Here is a 25,939-nt window from a genome sequence, read left to right as displayed (position 1 = left end):
GATCTCATGAAATTCTTACCACATACATCCTAGTTTTTTAGTCTCTCTGCTGCTGATTGTGGAGCATTTTGATGCTTCATCACCAGAATTCCTGAAGCATTAGTATCTTTGTGGTCACACCCTTAGCTACCATGAGAAATCACCCTGGAGATCAATGATGCAAATGTTTTGTGCCTCCACCCGGCTTCAAAAATGTTTGCAGCTATACATTGAAACTACTGTCCTTCCATCTGACCCCCCAGAGGCAGCAGCAGCACAGAGGACCATCTATGATGATGCACACCTATCCTGGTTTCATGGGGATAAAATTTATAGAATCACTTTTCTGTTACGTTTCGTTCGTTTGTGGCCAGCCATGGTACGGTGATCAAGACCATTAGCAGTGACAGCCAGGGCAGCTGACCCAGGCTGGCCCACAGGTGTATTCTGTAACATTAACGTCAGGTTCACTATCAATGGGAAAGCTGCTGGGGATGGGTTGGGCTCTTTGCTCTGCTTTCTTCTTCCCTCCTTCTTTCTCCTTCTCCTCCACGCTGCTATCCCTGGAGCAACTTGCCACCACTCCATAAGCTAAGTATAATTCTGCATCTTTTGTATTAGCATCAATATTGATTTCCTTATTTTATTAAATCTGTTTACATTTTAACCCATGAGTCTCTTTCTCGGTTAGGGAAGGGACATTGGGTGATAGAACAACTGCTTACTGTTTAGCCCTGGGTGTGGGCTAAACGAAGACAACACCCTTCCACACAAAGCACAGAGATGGAAGCTACTAATCTTTGCTTCAAAGCAATGTACTAATTCCTATGAAACAGGGTCCAAAACTGCAATGCATTAATTCAGTGTTCCCTCAGTCCAAGCAACATTTTGAAGATGGCAATGCATGAATTAAGGGAGATATTGCTGTAAAGCATCAAACTGGTGCTGCTATAAACAGACTGAACCAAGGCCCAGGAATCAAACCCAAATCTCCACTATAACAGCAGAGACAAAAAGCCAGGCAAAATGCTTCAAACATCTTTTTGTTCAGGGTTTACCCCGCAGCATACAAAAGCAAATTTTAGTCTTGCAAAGCTTTCAAAGATAGTCATACGCAGATCTTCAAGTTCCTGTTACCTAGTGTGAGAAGTAAGTGGCATCAGAACCAAACTCAGTCACTCTAAGAACGAAACATAGCAGGGAAGGGGATTGACCCAACTGCTGAGAAAAAGAAGTCAAAACATGTGTACACCCTGCATTTGCTTATGCAGCCACAGAAGACACCACTGTTTACAAGGAACCAAATAAAGGGAAGAAAGAAAGGCAAAAGGGTCTTCACAGGCCCTCATAGCTCAAGTGTCTAGGGGGGAGGAGAGGCTGCAAAACCTTCTGTAATTGGTAAGATCTAGAAGTTATCAAATGTGCAGGCTGACTGTCCTGGTTTGGCCTAAAATAGACCGATTTTCCTTTCAGTGATTTTTACTTTCAGCTAAGTTTCTTCTAAGTAACTGCACTTTCTGAGCTTTTCTTGGCCACGGTATCTAGCTCATCATAGACAAGAAGGTGATATTTGAACTGCAAATCAGTCGGTCAGACAAAGTGCAATGTTCATAGAAAGGCTACCGATTCAAGTACTCTGCTCTTCAGTTAGGTCAGTTCCTGAGGGAAAGGTAAAATCTTCCTTTGCTATGACAAAGAGAAGCTCGTGTCATTTCCAAACTCAACCTCAGACACACTGACTTAATTCAGAACAGCAGAAGGCCTTCTGCTGCAGCTATTCACCTCTACTGTCAACCAAATTCTAGTTTCTCTCTCTTGTTTACTATGCTTTCGTAGAGATAAAGTGCTGCACGTAGGCTCGAGGACTTCCTCTGTCGGTTCAGGGTGGGGCTCCCACTCCACAGCATTCGGTAAGAGACACAAAACTTGAACCACAGATTAAGACAGTTGGCACTTTCTTCCCCCCTTCATCTCCACCCCACTTCCAAAAAAGCATTCCTCATAGGATGGAAGAAAAAAGTATCCACAAACTGGGTCACATGCACAGAAGGAGCTGTCATCTTACTAGTGGAGCAGTATCAAAGAGCAGCATGCTGTAGAAATACAACAAGGGGGTGGGGAATACACAGGTGATAGAAAAGAGATCTCCTTGTCTCCTTACGCAGCTCCAGGGAGTTTCACATCTGGTACATAGACCTGATCATACCTGAGAACTCTTGCTGATTTCATACCCCTGGCATCGGTTAAGAGCCCTCAGATTAAGACTAAGATCTGAATAGCAAGTTAAGGATAAGGAAAGAAGCCACAAGTGGTAAATTGTGATTGTTCAAACCCCAAAATATATAAATTCAGAAAATTCAAAATTAAGACTGACCCAAAAAAAACCCAATCCAAATATTTTTATAAAGGTAAGAAACACGTCTCTGGCACCCAAACAAATGCAGCTTTCTCCTTCAGTGACACCCATCAAGCACAATGTCATTGTTATTAAAGAATTATGAGCGTTTCTAGCCTTGAACTGAAGAAAGGCTGGAGAAAGGTTCTTCCCCACATTGTTACTGTTGCCAGCACTGCCAAAGCATGGCATTACAGTTACAGTGCTACGGCTTTACAGAGTCTCCCCTATTACCGAGATATTCCAATCAATAGAGATATGGCACAGAAGACAGCAGCCAAATAAAGGCCATGTTAGCTAGATTGTTCAGTGAGGCTGAGGCTGTTGTGGAGGCCAGAGCTGAAGAAGTCCTGCCTCCCTGACACCCTATCTCATAGAGCCACACCTTCTCCTGCATCAACCCTCATGAGCCTGCATAGCATACTTGCTCACGGAGCTGTTGCTCCCCAAAGAAGTCACTTTCCAGCTCCCTGAACTGGGCTTACCCTGGTTGCATGAGCATCTGCAGGTACGCTGCCTCAGCTCAGCTCACCATGGAGCCGTGCACCAGCTGAGCTGCTTCTAACGCCTGAACCAAGCACCTCTCCAGAGCCCGCGTCCACAAACAAACAGCCATGTCCACTGACAGCAAAACTGTCACTAACTTTATTACAGCAGTATCTCCTTTACGATACAGCTGAAGTGTAAGATTTTCATTAGTTTTAACTGCGTGAAAAGCCTGAAGTGTAGGTTTGTCACAGCAAACGTGAAATTATTGACAGAAAGGGCTAAGACTTTTCAAGGCCCAACATTTGAGTTATTTTAAACTCTAACAGATATGTGTAATTTCTCAGAAAGTTCACCCTCTTCAGGGGCAAAATGGAAATTGTCACCCATGGTAACAGTTATCAGATCTACAGGTGACTATGGCTACAGCTTTGTGTCAGAGAACATTTACAGCAAATACAGATAGTATAACTAATCCCCATCAACTCTTGGCATTCAAAAGACATCACCTAAATCCTGAACTGAAAAATAAAAAAGATAGAAGAAAGCTTCATTACAATTAGGATTATGCCACCTCCAAACTGAAGACGAAAAGGGAGATAAGGAACTTCTAGTGAGAACCCTTCGATCCATGCATTCCTAGACCAGACTTCATGCCTGCTTCTTGGATGGATAATTGTCCTTTGCAAACTCTTCTGACACCTTTACGGAGTGCCCAGACTAGGGGAGGTGTGGGGCCATAAGAAGAAAAAGGAGAGACCATTCCCAGCCAACAAGAAAGAATGAACCCAAGATGACTCTGGGAACATGAATGGGAAAAAGCCATATTACATACCAGATTTTACTCCCCTGAATTATTATGTTTCTCTTGCAATTGGCAGAGTTAAATCTTTTATCATTGCAGGGATCAAGGACTAAACGCAGTCTATATTAAGCCCGAGAATGGCTTTTTTTTTCTACAGCTTCAAAAAGGGCAAACAGCACATTTCCATCACTAAAAAATGAACTTTCCTACTCCGACCATGTCTCATTAATCACAGATTACAGAAACACATGGAAAACAAACAGATGGCTATCTAAAAATATAAACAAACCAGGTGCATCAGGCCCCTGACAATGAGGCGCTCAGCTTAAATGCACGGTCTCCTTCTCCACACAAAGCCTCAAGGCTTTGAAATTGTGCTTCAAGAGAAGAGATCAAAGTCAAAGAACCAGCAAATAATTCCTGGGAGACATATTACAGGTAGATGATCAAATTAAAATAAAACCAGTTACAGGTTTCTGTGCTACATGCCACAAACAGAAATACAGCTGCAAGTGCCCTCTACAGCTTTTGTTTGTTTTCCAATACCTGCTTAGTGTTCAAGCCTTACTCTCAGAGCACGACACCGAGTACATCAAAAGTCTTGCTGCAGCCTCTATCTTTAAGGTCCCATTCTGTACACAATGAACCAGGAAATAGCAAGGTTTCAGAGGTTAAATGGAATATTACAAAAATGTTGTTATTATTTTTAGATCTTAAAGACTTGACAGGTTTGGACATTTTATTAAACAAGTCTGGGAGTAATGATATTTACAGTCCATACATTTGTTTTTAACTCCTTATTCTAAATGAAAGTACAGTTTCAGTTGTTTTGTGGTAAAAAGGTATGAAAGTGAAGCAGTCACCAATGGGCAGGATAGCAGACACTAGATGGCAGGGAAGTAAAAATTTGTATTTTTGTTTTGTTGCTATAAATATTCCAAAAACTATAGGGAACGTCACTTACAAGGACCTGATATGTAAAGCAGCAAGAGAATGACGGGAACATGTTACGCAGCAGAGATGGGTAAAGCACGAAGAGCTCTTTTGGGGTGTTAAAGCCACTGGTCTGTCTGCAGTTCAAATATCACACACAGCAATCTCAAAATGTCGACTGCGTAGCCACACTGCAACACTTCTGAATCAGTAAAACTCCACATAGGCATAGCAGTTCATCTTCTATCCTAGCCTTTATGTAGAAGATAAAATATTGTTGAGACATTAGGAATTGCACCTGAAGTCATCAGCACGACTGCAGAACGATTCCTGCCACGAAAAATACTGCACATGCAGATAACTGTGTATGTTCCAACAGCTTACCACCTCTCCTTTATTTGACATATATGAAAAGATGCTCCTATTTCACAATTAACAGCTAAACAGTTAAAAAAGCTATTTTTAAAAAAAATTTCTTTTGTTTCTGACATTGTTTAATATGTTCTGCTGCAGCTATTGTTTGTGACAGGAACCAGAAGTTGACTATATCCTCAAAGGATGGGTCTCCTTCACCTACCGCCCCATATATTGTATTGACAAGTTTCAAGTTTAAAACTGACAGCTTAATAAGAAAATATGAACACAAATAAAATATTAAATATAGAGCTATGCAATAAAGTTGGAAGTGTATAAATTTCATCAACCAAATTACTTTTTTAAAATTGAGAAGTGGTTAGACTATCAGGTAAAGGCTAAAGCAGCAGTATACTTTTTAGCGACCGTACACAAACACAAGTGTGGATGTATGGCCAAATTTGGGGGTTGAGGTGTTAAAAGTCTAGAGACGTGGTTTAACTTCAGAAACTCACAGGTGGTAAGCATTTCGCTTCCTGAAATCAATACCTCAAAGATCCTTGTTTTCTTGTGATGGTAGCTGTGCTGGATGCAGAAGACCAGTTACAAGCTTTGCCTAGATGATGACCAACACTGATATGCCAAAGCATAACCTGGGTTCTGTATCATCACTAAGTGTCCCCAGTAAATGGCAATTCCTTTTGAATTAATTCTAAGCAATGTCTCACAGCCGCCCAAAAAAGCAAATACTGTATTTTAGTTTTATAGCAAATATTAAATTTTCTCCATTAATCTTATGGCTACAAAAAAAAATGAAGCTAGTGATATGAGAGACCTAATGAGATTATAATCATTAGACCGCCTGTCATATTACAATCATTCCTAATCATGTGACCTGTTGCAACTGAACTATGGCACACTCTCCTCATGTAGTCCAGAGATAAAACACACTCTCTTCAGGACAGTCTGAAACCCAGCAGCACAAGATTCACAAATCTTGCTTTCCAAAATACGCTCAAGCAACTAAGAGGCTGCAAGTCCAAGCAGAAAACTGCATCGGAGCATTGGTTACGCAGACCTATAGCACGGGAACACCTCAGCGCCTGTAAAAACAGTCACGTTAGAAAAACAGCACAAACTCCATCCTGTTTGGATTCCACATACATTCATACATTCTGCATATATCGCATCCTGGAACACAAACGTACAGTCAGAGCAGTTGAATGTGGGCACAAAACCTGGCAAACATCCAACATGCTGAAGCGAAAAAGAAGCCCCTGGAAATTCTCTGCCTGTACTGCAACCACATTGCCTTTAGTTTTCAGTCCAGACGATGGCCTTTTCAAAGGCTGCCTGCGTCATCTTTCAGATATTCACAAAGCAGTCCTATAGAGCAACACAAGGCACATTCCCAGAAATGATCTTCTATTTCTGTTTTGCCTGCTTAGGTGGCAATGGTCACAACGGCAGCTTTCCTGCAGGATTCTGCCACATGACAACCTTACATGCTCACCTATATTTTGTGTTTGCAGCCAGAAGCCAAAGATACCAGTCCCGATGGATAAAACAATGGGCATGTGAAGCTTTAAATCTTGCAAAACAGAAAAAGTGTGACATACTTTGCAAAGCAGAGTATTGCTACATTTGACAAACATCTTTCCCAAAAAAATTTTTGCTGTTTTAGTTGAAGATACTTTCCACATGCCTTTCTACTCAGATGCACATTAGCTACTGTTTTAAACATTCTTTTCAACGGTGGAAAACTGGGTCTTTAATACTCCCTCCAAAAACCTTACAATACCTTTAAATTTGACACTGTAAAACTGACAGCATCTGACTGTTCTTCTACAGCATGACAGAGTTCAAAGAGTTGAGCACAGACAGCAGTTTTTGTTTAGCTTGCATTTTGAGGACAAGAAGGTGAAAATCACCTCTGCATAGCTACAAAAAAATGCAAATAGCAAAAAAAGCTTGTCTATTTGCACTTTCAGAAAATAGGGCAAAACCTGAATAAATACGAAAACGCAGCTCTCCTTGTTCCTAGATACAGTCCTTCTAGCTCAAATCACACGTATGTTAGATGCAGACGAAGCCTTGCTTCCCACCTCTTTTCTATGGGCAATTGAGAATTTTAATCCTCAACTAATGAATCCTGCTACCAGTAAAAGGTTACACAAAGTGATAACAGAAAAGCAAGAAGAATTAATGAAGCATAAAACCCAATTAATTTGAATCCTCTGTCACTGCTTATAAATACTTTCTTTCTTACTACAATACACTAATCTTTTAGTGAAGGATAGCCCTACTGTAGGTGGCTGGTGGGTTGGAAAGGTTATTTAAGCGAGATTAAGTGTACTTGGTAAAAAAAATGTTGAAACATTTGCCTTTCCTCTCTACCATATAAACAAAATTCCACATGGGAACAAAGTAAACAATTCCTAGCTCTGTTCTGAACAAGCAAAGCAGGAGCGGTGTGACTCTCACTCTCACTTTAATGGGACACTAACGCGTCTTCTACCACTCCTCAGGTTTACAGTGTCCAAAAACGTCGTGTTGATGGAAGCCTGAAATACAATTTCTTGTTTAGGGCACCAAGCTGAATCTAAGCACCACGTAAGTCCAGCGCAGAGCCACAAAGATGATTAAGGGGGTGGAACATCTCCCTTATGAGGAGAGGCTGAGGGAGCTGGGTCTCTTTAGCTTAGAGAAGAGGAGACTGAGGGGTGACCTCATTAATGTTTATAAATATGTAAAGGGCAAGTGTCATGAGGATGGAGCCAGGCTCTTCTCAGTGACATCCCTTGACAGGACAAGGGGCAATGGGTGCAAGCTGGAACACAGGAGGTTCCGCATAAATATGAGGAAAAACTTCTTTACGGTGAGGGTGACCGAACACTGGAACAGGCTGCCCAGAGAGGTTGTGGAGTCTCCTTCTCTGGAGACATTCAAAACCTGCCTGGACGCGTTCCTGTGTGATATGGTCTAGGTAATCCTGCTCCGGCAGGGGGACTGGACTAGATGATCTTTCGAGGTCCCTTCCAATCCCTAACATTCTGTGATTCTGTGATTCTGTAAGACACGTATGGCAGGCAGAAGAACCAAAGGTACCAAAGTGAGTTTGCACACTAGATAGCTTTTAATGTAAACCAAAAACTTTTACTTCCCCCATACTTGTTTCATGGATTTTTGCACACCTGTTTGGCTACAAGATCCAAGACTGATCTGTATTAAAGGCTAATCTAAATGAACCTGTAGGATAGCATAGTAAGACCAAATCTCCACAGAGTAACAGTTAATGCTGAGGAAGTGACATCCACACTCTCTATGTGAAGGTGAAACAGGAGGTGTGCCAGACAAGCTGTAGTTTGGTCCCATGGACTGAATGCATATTAGCTGTAGGTAGAATATTTTTCAGCTTACTTTTATCCCAATTTAATCCAACTCTCAAACTTCATTTCACGGTGCAAAGCAAGGTAGAGTAGACAGGTGCAATCGGCAGCTTCACTTTGAAAGCACCTTCCTGACACAAGCTACAATGCTAATGCAGATACAACTGCAAGTACCACAATTCTTTCAAGAGTGTTAAGGCTCTCCAGATGGACAATGAAGGCTAGAAGTCAACCAGCATTTCACATGGAAAGAGTGCTCCAGCTCATTTCATTCAGCACCAAACCATCCTCTGGATTCCCACTTTTATATTTTTGTTAAATCATCATAAAGGGCTGTGTGGGGCCTGGTTCCTGACTAACAACCTCAAGAGGGAGACATGGGGCCCAGTACAGCTGTTTAGTAGTAGATGACAGAGGAACAAGATTAAGTACCTAAATGTTTTCACAGACAGGGTGTATGGGGCAGAAAGATGAAAGAATACAGGATACTGCACATTCCCAGCAGTAAGTAAAAATGTCTACTCTGAACTGCTGAAAGTAGAAGCAAAGCTGTCACAGCTCTGAGACATCTTCAGGAGGAACATGGCCCCGAGAAGCCTTCAGGAGGAACATGGCCCCTAGTCATCCTCTGTACTTCTCAGGTTAAAAATGGGACTTTTGCTTTAAGTATCACAATTTATCTCCCATCTGACCTTCTCATTAAAAATGGCCCAGCCAAATAATGTTTTAAACATTTCCCTACGTGTGGTTATTTCCAGTTGGCAGGTATGGGTAAATGATACCATGACTTGGAGGGAACTAATTTCAAATCATGTTTACAACAGATCTGCTGAAGTGTTTTTTCTCCATTGCAGAAAGGACCTTTTCATGTGTCACCAATATTTTCACAATGATATTTCACTGAGCATTCTTCTTTGGTCTGTCATAAAACTCACATGTAAGAGACATAAATGAAGAAACGAAAGGCACAAGTCTGCAAAGACTAATTATTTAGGCTATATTTTAAGCAAATTCAAGACTGACTAATTACTCTGCGTGCCTTACTTGAATTACTTGCAAGGGCCTCATTTTCAAAGGGCCCATAAAACAGACCCCTCTCAGGAATCACAAGTTTGGTCAGCCACACTTTGAAGAAAGCTAGTACTGAACATAATTTAGTACAGTATTTGCATACATATCCACCTAAAGCAGGAGACCACAAAGATATCAGGAACATTTTCTTCTGGGAAGCATTAGTAAAAGGGCACAGTCACTGGGACAGTAGCCTTTCATCCAAAAGCAAGTAAGGGTATTCTGTACAAGCACCTACATGAGTTCCCCAGGTGAAAATAAGAAGACAGGCATGATGTACTATATCCAGGCAGGACAATCTTTCCTTTTTGATTTGGTAATAGAATTTCAAGTAGAAGTCCTAGAAACATCTTGAGCATGTCACTACCTTCCAGAGAGCCAATTCAGCTGACAGAGTGCTGCTGACAGGTTCTCTTGATTCAGGGTGCAAGCTGACAGCCTAACCTTACACCTTTAGCAAAGTCTAAGTCACATCACTGTGTCGTATTACAGTGTGCACCCCAGAAACAGAAGGAATGAGAAACTCCTCATTACTACACTGTCTTCAAATAAGGTTTGTGAAATGGGGAAGGGGGAAAGTTTTTGAAAGAAGAAAACATAAACCTGATCCATTGCCTTTTACTAAAGCTGTTAAGTGAAACTGAGACAACCTCAAAAATAAAACACTCGCTCTTTGGTCTTGCTTCAAGTTGTTACCTGCAAGTTATCTAGTTCAGAGGTACCAAAGCATGACAAAACTATTTGTCAGATAATTTTTTGCATTTTGGGGGGAAGGAGGAGAACAAAATAAAAAAACATCTTCTCCAACACTAACCTGACAGTGAATTTATTAAAGCTTGGCATTAGGATATATCCTATGTGTCTACACAGACAAGTTAAAAGTTCTCTGGCTCTGTAGATTTTGCCTTCCCCTGCAGGAAGCGGACTGGCTGATGCCCATGGGGCTCTTTCTAGCTCTCTTTTCTAGCTACAAACATTAAACACGGTCCCTTGTTGGTTAACATCTGGTATGCACTGCCTGTTTTCAATTGGTTTATGGAATATGTACATACAAAGTTACAACTGCCTCAGAGGTCTGGGGAGCTGACAAACAAGAACAGAAACTGCAGAGGCAGGAAGCCTGTTAAAAGAGTGATTACCAGCATGTGTGAAGTATGTAAGTCACTTCTAATATAGCATGTTCTCCAGAAAACTCTTCTCCACTGTGATCAAATGCAAACATTGTTTTGGAGTACAGTTACACTTGGAGCCATTACTCTCTTCCTCAGTATCAGAGGTGGCCCCATACCTTAGAGTACCAACACTTAAGAAGGACCAAGTTGGGTGGAACAGGGTGGGGCTCTCATATATGATGTTTTTCATCCAGAAACAGAGAATCTCATCTTTGAAATCATATGTAAAACCATTCTCCACTCAAAAACATGCATAAAACCACCAAGACAAAGAGTTTAAGCGATACTTACGCGGCATGATCCCTTGGCTCACCAGCTCCTCGCGTGTGCGTCGCTGCTGGAGCTTCAACTGCAGCACTGCAGGACAGCAGAGAGAGGGAAGAGAAGGAAACCCATCAGTGCGAGAAACAACTGAAGAGACATTTTCAAATGCATCTTGTTTTCTTCTTTGGATGCCAAGGCACTAGCGAGCAGCAGAACAAAAAGAACACCCTCCCACCCTGCTCCCCTGCACCCCTGCAATTGCAGAAGTGGCCTTCAGCAGCCAGGTTTCCGTATTCTGCTGCGGGCAACAGGGAGAGGAAGTTGCGCAGGGTCTTGGCAGGGTGATAAAAATCCGCAAAGCCAGGCTTGTTTCTCAATTCTTTCTAGAGCACCAACTTCTTTCCAAACCATTAATATTAAAAAACAAACAAAGAGAAACACCAGCTGACAGCCCTCCAATAAACACAGTGACACCCCAGCTGCTAATGACTCCTGAAAACTCTAATTACCATGTGTAGATTAAATTGATATGACAAAATTATTGGTTATTACTCTAAATTACAAGGCTGATTTCCTCCCTCAACTCAGAAATTCACCTTCAGAAACATCTCATGAAAGTGAAATATCATGGATGTATTTAAGTGTCCTTGTTCCCCAGCAAAAGGAATCCCTTATCACTACAATTTTTCCTATTTATTTTAGAGTAATAGAAAATATGCATGACCTGTATGAAATGCAATTACATTTTTGTTTCTAATGCAAATCTCTGGAACAGCCATAATTTCAACATTTAGATTATAACAGCTGTTTCCCTTTAAACTACACAATATTCTAGGGACTGTTCTTACAGTCAAAGACAGCTTCCATATGAAAGGGACCTTAAAAAACCAAAGAAAAAACCACATGCGTGTGCGCACACACATGTACGCATGCACGCACACACATCAATTTAGGACAACCTGAGTGAACATCAATAGATACTGAATCCTGTCTACAATCAAGCCCAAGCTCCTAAGTACACTCAACATAAAATATTAAAGAATGAATGGCATGGCATCGCTGTTTTCATTTCAATTTCTCTGTCAAGCTTATGTCTGTTGTATTGTCCACATAAAAGAAGCCCACACAAACATAGTGGAACTACCAGACAGCAAAATTACTCTACAGTCCAACTATACAATCTCATTATAACCCTTATGCTTCCTTTCTCATGGACTTTTCTTGTCCAATACATTCATTTCATACATTATATCCAAATTTGTACTGTACACTCCCTAAAGCAGGGATCAAAAAATTTGAGAAGACACCACTTCATCTACTTACACACATTATCACATTTTACCTGTTTCCTTCAACCTCCTATTTGCAGTTTGCATTTGACTAAGATACATCTTCCAATAAGGGTTCTGGTCTTCATACGAAGTCAACAAGAGATCCGTCTCCTCCTTGGTTGTTTGCACAGTGGCTAATCACCCTCACTTAAATGCACACTTAAATTTTTGCTTGGATTTGTCTAGCTTCCACTTCCCTTGGCTCTTGATGTACCTTTCTTTGAAACGTTTATGACAGTGAGAATATATTTCCTACCTGTAGAGGTACTTCTGTACACAGTGTGCAACCAAGCTACCTCTCTTCTCTTTCTTAAGCCAAACCAGGATTTCTTAATATACGCACCCTGGGCAGGAAACTACTTCCTTTAGTACGGGGAAGGGAGAGAGGGAGGGATGGTGTACAGAGCACCATGCTAATGCCGTGTGGGATCAGCCAAGAGCCAGAGTGAGGAGGAGGGAACGCAGAGGGGAAGGAACAGGCCCTTCGTTTGGCCATGAAACTGCCAACAGAAATGGTAGTTCCAGACTCTTCCTCCCACCCAGCATGCGATCTCACTCCTACTTCTGTGCTAGCATGAGGGCTAATACAGTCTCACGGCTGGCCTGTTCACAGAGCTCTTCATTTGCTGGATTCATTCTGAGGTGATCAAAACCCAAATCAGGTGATGACACATCTACACGAGCACTTGATCTAACAGCTTGCTGTGACGGAGTCAAATCTCTCACTCCCCACATCATCTCTCACGTTCCCCTGGCTGGTGCCTGGACTCACTGACATGACAGAGAGCACAGGCCAACCAAAACGGAGAATAGTTTTCTGTCTTCTTAGTGAGTTGAAGAGAATGACTGTATAGCCAGGTATTTGCTATACATTTGCTAACATAAGGTGGGAGTGAGACTTCATCCTTCCAGCAGCAGTACGCCACTAAGTGATTTCAGCTCTATTAGGTAACGGCACATTAAATCTCTCCCTATGTGGCATTATTTCCACTAGTGAGCCATTTCAGGGACTCATTTCCATACCCTAAATTAGCACATCTCACTAAATGTATACAGGCAAGGCACAGACCTACAGCATCAGGTCTATCTCCACAGCTTTAAGTGCAGATAATCTCATCATTACTCATGTCTTCTCAGTTACACAGCTAGCAATGTATCTAATGACTCTTTTTGCCACTTTGCTATTTACTTGCTGGGACCACCTACTTTCCCTCCCATTTCCAGCTACATCTACTATTTACCTTTCACCTCCCAGAGTCAGGGATTTTCAGAAAAAAAACTCCCCCACACAGGTGTGGCTGACATTTTTGGCTCCTTGGTGCATAACTCTGCCCTCACCTGTATTTATGCACGTTTTGCCTAAGTGTCTCAACTTGCATAAATGATCTAAACCATTTTTAAATGTCATTATTTATGCCTCCACTAATCTTTGGTCTGTCCACACCATTATCATCTTGCATTTGTTTCCAGACTGCACCAGGCTGATCCAAACTAGAAATGCTTTTCTGCTTTCTTTGATTACAGTCAGTTCTTAATCCTCTTAAGCAGTACTTCATTAAATTCAAAGATATTTTTTAAAGCCAAAAATACCACACTACTAAGTTAAAGACCTTATAAAAGTCTATTACACCCAGACAAAACCCCTAGCAACCAAATTTCATGTATCCAAACAACAAAATAGCATTTTAACAGACCTGTTTTCACAAACTGAGAAGCTGAATAGCATGATTATACTGCTATTCTTATACCACTTAAATTCTTTATCAAATTTTCCATATTTTTTCCTGGAACTGACACCAGATTAGCCACTCTTTACTCACTCACTCTTTGTCAGTAGTGATGCAAAATGTTACTGGTCTTTCGCTCTTCTGAAGTCTCCCTGCTGTTCCCAGATTTATTAGAAATCAGTCTCAGCCAGACAGCTAGAGGCTTCATCCAATGACTTAAAATTCCCTTCCTGACTTCAGCTTCCATTATGAATTACTTTGTAAATAGATCTTATTTCTATATTAGTTACCATCTACTACCCTTTTTCTTTACCCATTATATGCACCTTTTATTTTTAAACACTATGTCCCTTCACAGCAAGAAACTAGCAACTGTCAAGAGGACTAAACTGGAGAATAGGGAAAAGGTCATTTTCAGGATACTTTTAATAGGCACTAAGTAATTCCTGGAATTTATGAATCTATATACATACATATTAAGCACAAGTTATAATCAGCTCATAATGCACTTTTTTTCCAATACAGCTTATTTTTGTGGCAGGGAGGAGGGCAAAAAGGATTACTTCAGTTCACTCCTGAATTCATTTTGGCTTAAATAAGTACTTGGAGTTCCCAACACCATTTCATATATTTAGGAGATCACCTGTTTACGTGTGCAAGTGTGTGAATCCTATATATAGATTAACAGATGTCCCAAGAGCCAATCCAAGGCTGTTGTACATGGAGCTCAGCCAGAGGTCTAGAATGACCAGAGAAATTCAAAGTTACTCAAAGACAGACTGGAGTGTAAGTCTTTCAGTCACAAACCAACAATCTTCCATTTCATTTATCCCTCTACTTAATCTTTAAATTAATTTTCAAATTAGGAATAAATCAGGTCATATAAAGGAGAGATATCTCTGCTGGCTAGAAAATAAGTTCCATACTGGTACCCTTCTACTCACCTCTTTCATTCAACTTGCGTCATAGTCTATGCAACATTTTGTGGGCTTTGTATGCTTGTCTGATTTCCCCACCCGAAAACGGGCATAATTTATTTCACAAGTATGAAAAATTCTGACATATAGTTAAAAGTTTGAACAAGGTTTTTATATCTCTAATGAACTGTTCCAGGAATTAGTAAAACACTCCAGAGAAATCTAGGAGCTGGTATAGAGGCTGCTGCCAGCGATTTAACAGAAGGGCTAGAGAAGAATTGAGGGGAATGTGTGTACTAAGAGACAAATAACATTGCGATACTATCAACAGAGTTACACTGTTAGTGAAATATAGCAAGTCATGATTATTTTTTGTTCGTCTGACCACAGAACTGCCTTAACAGGGAATCCACAGGCATATTGCAAGATGAGAGCTTACTCCTGCCTACTCATGGCTGGTGGCAACTCAAGAGCAGTATATGCTTAATATACACAGGCTGCACCCATATGGACACTTTCAGGACACTTACAACTCTAGTCATAGTACAGGGGTGCATTAGTAGTAAGCAGTAGCAAGAATAAATATTTATGATGAGCTAAGGTGTTTTTTGCAGCTCATCATCTAAATCTGCAACAGCGTGCCTGCACTTACACATACGTACCTGAAAGCCCTTCTATTTTAAACCACACTTCATGTTTAATAGTGTGACTAGAACTACTACAGAAACTAGACTGCAGCCTCAGCATCTCAGAATCTCAAGAGAAAAAAAAATAATGTCATTTTAGAGACTATGTCACATACTAGGACAGGTTTACGACAACAAATTAAAAAAAAATTCTGCATTTCCTGTTTTTTGAGAACTATCAAAAAGAAGCACACAGCTCTGAACTGCAGCTTGTGGTGAGGCCCTGTGCATGTTGAGTACAGATTTACTGCCAAAGGGACTCTGCGTTCACAGTTCTACAAAACCTTTTCTTCTAAGGAATCCCAAGTGATACTCAAGGTCGCCAAATCAAAGTAATGATTACGCACAGCCATATGGTGGATTACAACAGACAGCACGAGCAGTAGCACAGAACAGGAAGGGAGGAAGGCTGCTGTAGCCAAACGAAACCCTACACAGGGGCTGAGGGAGGCAGAACTCCCCGGAATTCAGGCTAGGATACCCATGTAAAAAGGGAGAGTGCAAGACATAAACCGCATATGAACTAGATAGGCTGTATGCTCACAGCCGTGATTTATCGATTTTGTAAATTCAGTGAAAGCCGTCTGCCCGATAGAAAAAATCATCCTTGCAACCCAGTCAATAAGCCACGTGATTAGAAGGAGAAACTAGCGAAGAAAAAGTGAAATTAGCCTAACTTCATTATCTAAGCTGAGGAAAGTGCAAGCTAAGTAAAAGCAGTAAAAATCAAACTATGCACTTTAATGCTCATAAGGGTTCACGGTCATTTCTTTGTATGCTGTTCAGCACCTCTGCACACCCCATTTGAAAGCCCTGTGCTACAGCATCCACTTAACTCACAAGAAAGCATGAATACAGCACAAGCTTTTACCAACACCTCTACCTTTCAGTAGCAACAAAGATTTTTTAAGCGAATTTTCACTGGCCTAGCACTGAGGAGGTCTGCTTTGTGAGGGTCAGAGACCACAGCCTGAGGAAACGTAGCACTAGTCCACCATTTGCAGCCCACACATATTTTTCAATTTTTCAGTACAATGCGTACAACACCATTAGATTAAACCAACAGCCTTTATGCAACCAACTTAATTATAACATGCAACCATAAAAGATGACTTTGACGACATGGGATATTTGCTGAACAAATCATCACAGCTGTTTGTGCAGAACTGGGGCCTCTAACTTAAATATCACAGTGCCATGTAACTACTGCTTTGAAGGGTGAAGCCACCTTTCCACTTACCACTCAGCCAGGAGCAGCCATTCTAATTACATTGTGAAGAGAATTTTTTTCGTAGTTTCTGATTAAATAGTCACATCTGACCAGTAGCCAATGCCAAATTCAGCTTTGGAATAGGCAGCACATCAGCTGTTGTTTTCAGTGGAGGTTATATCCTACATTTATGACTGAATCCAGTCCCTTGGAGATGTAGTGAGAAAATCTTTCCCTCACACCAAAAATGGTCTCTGAGCATTTTTCAGCTGTGCCTGCTTACAAAACAAATGTTGACTTGCATTAGCCCTGTTCATGCTTCGACGGGAAGCCAGATTAGATTCTGGTTCATATACCAGCAAGAGCAACATCTGCTAAGCCCTAGTTGCAACACCTTTTGGTACAGAAGCAGCAAAGGGTGGTTAGTATTACCAAATTTTTTGCAGTGTCCACAAAAAGCTATAAGAAAAATTCAGCTATGATAATTTGTAATCAATGAGTGAGTATACAATGGTCAAAATTAATTTTGAAAATAACTCAAATTGCTGAGGTGAATGACTTTTTTTTTTTTCCCCCAGAGCTGCATTTTTCTGGCACTGTCGACGACACCCCCCACATCACACAGAATGTGCTAGATTGGGGGTTACCAACAAAGAAAAGCCAACTTTTTGGGCCTTTTTTAAAGGCAATTTTCTGAGCCTAAACAGGATTTTAATCCACTAACTGCTGATGGGGAATACATGCTGGCTTTGCATTTAAGCAGACTGTGCAGTTAACAGAGAAGCATTTAAGTGAAGCAGACTGTAAATGACACCCAAACTGCAGGGATTATATGACAGTTTGCTACCCTGGGAAGGGGATGCCAAAAATTCGTGTCCCTCTGTGGGGTGAAGGAGAAGCAGCAGGTACACTGTTGATCCTCACAATTTGCAAGCATTCACTGTTGTTGGGAATAGCAGCTGTACGGTTCTATTCATCTCAATGCATTTTAAATAATAGCTTGGAGCAAGCCTGGGCAAAGGGACAGTTAAGCAGAAGTTTATTTCTTTACTATTTGAGACTATCTCACATTCCACTACCTCTTTTCTCTACTGCAGAAACAACGGCTGCTATTAAAATGCAGGCAGTTTCCTCATCTCTGCCTTAGCAACCATACTATGGAGAAAATGGAGTTTGGGAGGGTAAAGAATAGAAAGAGAATTTGTTTTGGTCTCTTAAACTGTTACAAGAACCTTCCACGCTAGAGGCAAAAGCCACTTATTTATATTCCTGCTGTGGACTTCTCTCTGTGAGAAGTAGGATTGGGATCACTCTGCCTACACCCAAAGAGGAGGTCTGTGAAGCAGATCCCGAACAGGAAACAAAACCAGGATCAGGAGTGGTTCCCTATTGCAGGTCACATGAATGATGAAAGTGGATTCTTTAGCAGCACTGCAAAATCAGCATGTTCTGCTGCAATATGCTTAGATGGGCAGGTGTCTCTTATCAGTTTGGGGAACACTGATAAACTCCTTACCCAGCTGTGCTTGTCCAACAGAGACGATTGCAGGCACACAGCCAAACAGGAGCAACCTGTTCAACCAAGCAAGCCATACAGCTGCATCAAAGGCAGATCTAGTATAAAGGACTTGAAACTTTTTTCACAACCACCTTTTCTTTCTTATCTTCTTAGTAAGCTTTTGAAAGCATTAAAAATTTGTACAAGTGAGAACAGGAGTACAATTCTGCCTTATGTAGACCTAAAACCTCTATCAAGAGATTCTTAAAAAAACAGAACAGATCCTTCACCCCCAAAGCAAGAACTTTCAAAATATTTCACAGTATATGTGCCAGTAATAATCCAAGGATGTAATGTGGGTCACATAACACTAGGGTTGCTTTTTTCCATCCAGCACTTCCAAAAGCCTTCAGGCTCTCAAACGCCCAGAAGCTTTTAAAAGCAGCTGAAAAGTACAGAAAAAGGAGTGACCGGTCATTTAAGAACACAAAAAGAGGAAGAAGAGAGAAAATTAACTGACCCTCACCCTCGGGACAAGAGCTTGTTTCTTGATAAAATCACACTCTTCAAAGCTTCTACAGCTCAAAACGTTCCTGGGTCATATAAAATCATTGACATGACATGCAGCTTACACATGCCTGCTGACATTAGATGCATGGTCTATATGACCATGTTCCAGAAGACTAGTTTTGGCTACTAGAAACAAAAAAACAGGTACAGGCAATAGTCCTTTTTTGTTGGGAGGATGCTGTTGAAAGAGAATATGAAAGAGGAATAATTTAAAAAAATGTTTTCAAAGGATGATGAAATATTTGCATGTATTATCTTTTAATGAGTCAATGTTATGAGGCATTAAATAGCTCTGTTAGTGGAGACAGACAAATACGGATTCTTTGATATGGTTAATTTAGCAGAATCAAAGATTCCAATCTATAGAAGAAAGCAGTCCCCAAAGAATATGGAATCAGAAGCAAATATACAAGCAAAAGCAGAAGGATCTATTTCCAGCCTCATATATTACTACAAGGTAGCTGGCTCACACCTTGAGCACAGAACAACAAGCTACCTCAGCAGGTAATTTTTGAGGCTTCATATCAAATTTGATACAATGTGGAAATCAAAGTAATGTTAATTAAAAACTGTATTTAGAAGATAACGCCAGCATTTATAGCAACTTTAGTTTTGTTAGGACATAGCATTAAAAAACAAACAAAAGCAGTAGCATGGTCCAAGTATCATGACATAATATGAACCAACCTCCAGAGAGGACAGAATAGTTACTCCTGTCAGTGGTTCTCAAAGGCTCAAGTCAGCATTGGCATTCTGGGGTGGTAAAATGTGCAGGTATAAAAGGAAGAACCAGTTCATGGCCTTATAAGTTTACAGTCTCAGTCCTCAACATCACACACAATTGAACATGTTTATTTCGTGGGTGCTACTCATGTTTATGACTCTAAATATATGCAAACTTGAATATTAATATGAAAGTTATGCTGAATTTTGCAGGGTTCTTTTTATGTTTATTTAAAATAAAGACCAGCAGTTGCTGTGCATTTACAGCATTCGCTTTTATATTCTTCCTTCATGACTTAACTCCTACCATTTCTATTAAATAAGTAAAATTTTGGGGGTTTAATGCCATTTTAATCATCACTACTTTTTAATGCAATGCCATCTTTGTTGTCTTTAATACTAAAACTTTAAAACCAGCAAAATGTATTACTATTAGTACAGAAGTCTTTTTATTGAACGCATAGAAGCCCACTCTTATGATAACATCTTGGTACACCTAAGAGTCCATTTCAGCACTCACTGAAACTGTTAAAATCGGACTTCAAGAAATTAACCTGAAATACATGTAACCTAGTGTATTTAGTAATACATGCAACATGTAAAAATGTGCAACAAGCTTGTCAGCAGGAAAAGTTGGTTTGCTTTCTGTGCAGGGTACTGATTCTTATAAAATCATTTCTCCGCAGTAATACTGGTTAGGTGAAAACTAAGCATGTGAATAACTAGGCACATATCTATTGAATCTGGCATGAGTCAACAAGATGACCTGTAAAACAAAACCTAGGTGGAAAGGTCTACCTAAAATTGACACACCAGCACCCTAAGACAGTCAATATTATCTGTAATCAGTGTTTGTTGATGCCATCTATATATCCATTGTTACTGTCTATAGCTGGAAGAGAAGCCTTGAGGGGGGAAAAACAGAGAATTTCCCAACTGCCTGTGTAAACTTGAGTCATCGTCTATACTGCTTTGTATGTTTCTATGAAACATGAACAAGGAGGAACTAACATTGCCCTTAACCACATTGCAAAGAAGACCCTAGAAAGAAATTCTCCAAGATAATTTAATATGACACGGAAGATGGGGACAAATGAAGGAAAAAGAAGGAATGGGTAGGTATATCCTGACAATCAGATCTACAGCTGTCTACTAATGTGACGGCACAAAAGGCAAGCTACACAATGGAAAAACAAGTTTGAACCCTTTTCATTTCTTTTCTTGTAAAGATAGGAGGTATCTCTGCTTATAAGAAGAAAGAGCTACAAAATTTTTGTTTTCCTTGAAGATGAAACATGAGAGTTGTCCACATTTTTTCTGAAAAATTATACAGAAGAAAAGAAAGAACATGTTGTTTGGAGATACATCAGAATCTGAACAATTTTTCATTTTATTTAAAACTCTAGGTTCAAGGGATAACATGTTTTTGTGTGTTTCTAATAAGCAGAAAAAAAAATCAGTCTTGAAACAGTGCCAAGATACATCCATAAAACACATGACTGCTTAGACATGTTTATAATACTAAAATTGATGAGGAAATCCTTCCATGCCTCTTTCAGCAATGAGACATGGTTTAGTATTTTTTCTTCACAGCTCACACCCCCATACTGCAATTTCTGCTACAGCACAGCACTCCAGTGTACTAACAGCCTCTCAGATCAAGGCCAGAAACTTCCTCAAACATTCCTCAGAGACTGTGGTGTTGGCCCAATGATTCATCCTTCCTTCTGCCACAGGGCACCCTCTACAGATAGAAGTTAAAAGCTCCCTTCACAGAAATCATCTAATGGTCAAGATACCACAGAACTTCTGCGGCAACAGCTGGGACACCTTGACATATGAGCCGTGTTTTTGGGTTTTCCACTTAAATGTGGAATAATTCTGTATTTCCAAGACCATTTCAGATTCTTAACCACCTAAAGATGTTTGGTTTACTGAAACCAAATGCAAATGAGAGCAAATGTGTTTTTCCACAAGTGGTAGAAAAAAGGACTTAGAAGTATGCAAATTTAAATACAAAACCAGCAGTTCTTTAGAAGAAGTAATTAACCAGTTATATAGGGAACTCGGAAAGCTGGCCCTTATTATTTTAAATTAGCTAGCTTGAGCATCTCCCAGCTTCAGTTGGTTGGTTGTGCTGATAGTTATTTCATGGGACATGGAACAAAACTGGTTTTGCCCAACATGCATATTACATGCAAAATAAAGACTCAGAGCATTCCCTACCCGGCTAGCATTCCTGCCACCAGTTTTTGTCCAAGCCCCAGCATCCTCTCTTAGCAAGAACTTCAGGTGGATGCTACAAGGAATTACCATATTTCTTTGTTGTTTTCTCAAAGACTGCAAAGAACACATGCCACAATCATGGCATTTGAGGTTCAAACAAAAATCCCGGCCTTTGTACTGCTACAGACTGACACCTTCTTTACAGTTTAAGTACAAATTCTATCACAATTCTGTTTCTACTTCTAAAACAGTTACAAGATTCAGCTATGGCCATCATATCCCTCTACATGAGAAATGATTTCCTTCACAGCAGCCCAGTATGGAAGCTGATCCCTAGAATTTGCATTACACATAAGAAGCACATCAAATTCCCTCAAACTATTTAAACTGTGATCACACAGCATCTATCTACTACTTTTTACTTCCCTTCTCTTTAGATATTTACTTTCTTTCAAAACTCTAGACTACAGATCTCCAGGACCAACTTTATTGGGTTTTTCCATGAGGGAAGATCCACAGCATTGAAAACAAATCCAGCTATAAGGCTTAATGTGGTTCTTAAGTGCTATCATAGCTATAAATATCTAGAAAATATAATTCTGTGTAACAGGTCCATCAGCAAACTAAAACAACTCAGCAGTCCAAAATGGCCTGCGTGACCACTGACTTCAAACTGGTGGACAAATTCTGCAGATGTTTAAAATGTTACTAATGGCTCAGTCCTCTACTGAAGGGCACAAGAGGAGACCGCTGGCAGCAGCAGGTATTCCCACACTCATTACACACAGTGGAAGAGTCTCTCCAACTGCTAATAGCGGTGGGCTTTCGCTAATATACTGAACAAACGCAAAAGAAGGGCAGACACGTTTCCTCTCTGTTGCTCCCTCCAGCAAAGAGGCAGGGGAGACAGCTACGTGGTGAGTGTTCTCAACCACTGCAGTTAGATTCGCGGTCACATGTCAGTCCTGAAGACTCAATCTTCGTTCTGAACTGCCTGCAGTCAAAATGACAGCTATTATTAGCAGCAGCAAAACAGTCTCTCGGTGAGACACAAGGGTACTACTAGTTTAGCATCTACTTCTAAATGTTGTCTTCCACTTCTGAAAAGGGAGCATTTGACATTGGAGCATGGAAAAGGGTGTGAGCTGCAAGCAGGCTTAGAAGGACTAACACACATAAGTATAATACAGAAAGAAGCATGAAACCTTAGGAAAGTGAGAAGAAGAACATCAAAAGCGCAACACAAAGAGCATTCACCAAAATAAGAAAGAAAGTCCACAACTGTTTGCGGGGACAGGTTACATGCTGCTTGTACTACTGACCAAATTACGCCAAGGGAGCTTGTACATCCTGGCTTCCAGCACTGCTGTGAAATTTGCAGAGATGAGTGACCAAAGAACATAGTTACTGTCACATTCATTTCCTACAAAAAACACAGCTATAGTCTTCATGCATTTAATACTAGAGAAACAAGTAGCAGCATGAAGCTGGGGAAACTCCACGCAGAGAAAGTCGAAAACAGATCTCTTCCTTCTGCCACTTGGAGGGCATCACTCAGATCCCCCCCAACAATCCAGCTGGGCAGCACAATGTTTGTGCCCTCGTAAGTGTTTCAGTGAAGAAGGTTACCAAAAAGATGTTAAATGTGTCAGCTGGTAGGGTACAGCAGAGACATTACAGGAAATACCCTCAGAATGGTGATAGGCCCTCAGAATCCAGCTTGTGCTTCAGCTCCATGAGCTGCCTTTGGGGATGGAGACCACAAAATGTGGTCTTTATAAGCATGGCTGCAACAGATGTTCCCTGTCGGTACCATGGAGAAAAATCCATTATGGACACTTCTATTCAAAACTTTCAAATAGCTATATTTTTCCAAAATACATTCTTTAGAGCTGCTTAATTCTGAAAGGCTGTATTAAAACGAGATTGTCTAGAAAGCCCGGATTTCACCAATTTTCACTACCAATTTCGGAAAGAATCCCTATCCCAAAGGAGTATATCCTTTATTATTATTCACCTTCTTACACATTTCTTGTTAGCTTCATCAGGCTTAGTCTAACTTTAGATGGCAGAACTGCAGATTAGAAAGTTCATATCTTTATTTTCTTGGAAGAATGCTTACTATATTATACACACAATAAACCTTGACAGTAGGTCACCTGCACAGTTCTTCTACCCGTCTCATTGAACACCAGGAAAAATCCTGAATACACTGATGAGCAAAACATATTTTGTAATTCTTATTAGCTATCACAACATTGCAAGGTACTTCAGCCACTGCAGGTCTGCTCTTAGTTTGGAGACATATCAGGTTAGTAAATTTTACATACTGCCAGGCAAAAACATTGTATCTATTTCCACTAGCCCAAGTAAAAGAAAGAAAACCATGAGCTCTGCTCCATGTTAATACCCTTCAGCAGATAATGCACCCACTTACAGGCATACTGCAAAAAAAAAGGAACACAATTTGCTCCACAGGCTCACTGCATGTTTTTATTTGATAAACCTAAGCTACATCAGGAGCCGTATCCCGTTTTCAACCACAGGCTGCAGAGGTTCTTGCCAAGAAATGTGCTGCTTTAACATTTTGGATCGAAATTTATTGATGCAGCAGGTGACAAGATCAGTAATTCAAGGCTCAGAGAAGACTGGATAGACGGGAGTTGGGGCATGAAAGGAAAGATCTAAGCAGGCACTTATTTTTGGTATAGATGTTCGTTAAGTTGTTGATCAATGACTTGCAGGTGTGACAGAATGCCAAAAAATCTGATGTGACTAGTGACAGATCTTACAGATGATAAAAGTACCGAGGTAAGATTTACACAGGCAGCCCGATGTGGATCCAAAAACACGAGCAGAAACCACAACTGTCACTGACCCTTATTTTCTTCAGGAGGAGAGTCACAGTGACATCTGTCTGGCAAGGACTCTGAATAAGCATGTTAACTGTAGAAGTTGTTTTCTGGATGCAAAACAAGCAATCTGAGCTTAAGTAGCATAGTTCGGTTTTCAGAAAAGCATCTGCTTTTCAACAGGTCCCTGTAAATCTAAGCATCACTCATTTGCTGTTGAAAAGTATAAATACAGATATTTTCTTCAAAAAATAAATAATAGATAATTATCAAATAATAATTCAAAAGTCACACAAGTTTTTTTCAAGCTTTATTAACATGTTTGCGAGTTGCTGGTATTATCAATATCCCAGCACTACTGCCATTGAACATGAAGCTCAGTTTAACAGTGAAAAAAATTCAGTTGATAGGGCAGGAAAGTACTTACTGCAAATTTTACTTGATATCATTACTAGTTCAAAGCATTGTCTGCATAAATGCTACTGACAGTTGCACTGATTACACCACACCCAGTTTCTATTCTGTTTTCTGCATGTGTGGAGTCCTTACTTCTTCCTGCTCTTGCAGGTCCAAGTCTACAACTCTTTCCTTTTAGTATTACTTTGTGCTAAAGAATTATAGTAGCTGATTTTTGACAAGTGAAGTAGATCACAGTGTGGTAAACAAACTAGCCTCTGTTCCTCCCCTCCTCCTACCATTCCCAGCATGAAAATAGCTAGGGCTAAAGCAACAGCTGGGGATCATTACACTGACAGGAATAGTTCAGTAAACTCCAAGAGGGGAAAACATGTCATATCCAAAAACACCAAAAACACATTAGGGCAGCAGGACCAAAAAAATACGTGAATTCAACCCCAGGGATAATGCTATGACTCTCCTTCCACTGATAACAACTGACATAAAACCCCTGGTCGTTCAGTGTTAACCCTTTCCCTAAGCTTCCCACTCATGTTATAAAGTTAACAAATACCCTGAAACACCTCTAAGTCTTCACAGCCAAACAAGGCACACTGGCAATTCAGCAAAAATAAATTTAAATTGCCATCTTACTGCCAACTTTGAGCCATCTCACGCTAATATATCATTACCTTACCTTCACTGCACCTCTTAACTTTTAAGCATCATCACAATCACTGTGCTACACATTTGCAAAGAGTGGTTGCAGCACTACGCTACAGGGAGTCTAACTACGAATGTTTGGTATGCCTCTGAATTTGCCACAAGAAATGACAGCACGTTAGCTCCCCATCCGTTCAACACATATTCTGTGTTTTTCCTGTGTTTTTTCTGTGTTTTTCTGTGTCAGAGCACTATTTGCATAAATAATTCTGAACTGTGGGATGTACCTAGA

General features: G+C 40.4%; 1 protein-coding gene across 1 annotated transcript in view; it reads right to left on the bottom strand.

Moving 5' to 3' along the window:
• The window catches only part of MRTFA (myocardin related transcription factor A), a 53,281-nt gene that overhangs the window by 23,449 nt on the left and 3,893 nt on the right, over nucleotides 1-25,939 (bottom strand). Inside the window, 1 exon segment of the mRNA XM_068402017.1 lies at nucleotides 10,876-10,941. Coding sequence (XP_068258118.1) covers nucleotides 10,876-10,941 — 66 coding nt within the window.

This window comes from Nyctibius grandis, chromosome 5 (genome assembly GCF_013368605.1).
Source record: "Nyctibius grandis isolate bNycGra1 chromosome 5, bNycGra1.pri, whole genome shotgun sequence".
In the NCBI taxonomy this organism is placed as follows: Eukaryota; Metazoa; Chordata; class Aves; order Nyctibiiformes; family Nyctibiidae; genus Nyctibius; species Nyctibius grandis.
This window is presented reverse-complemented; position numbering and strand designations above follow the sequence as displayed.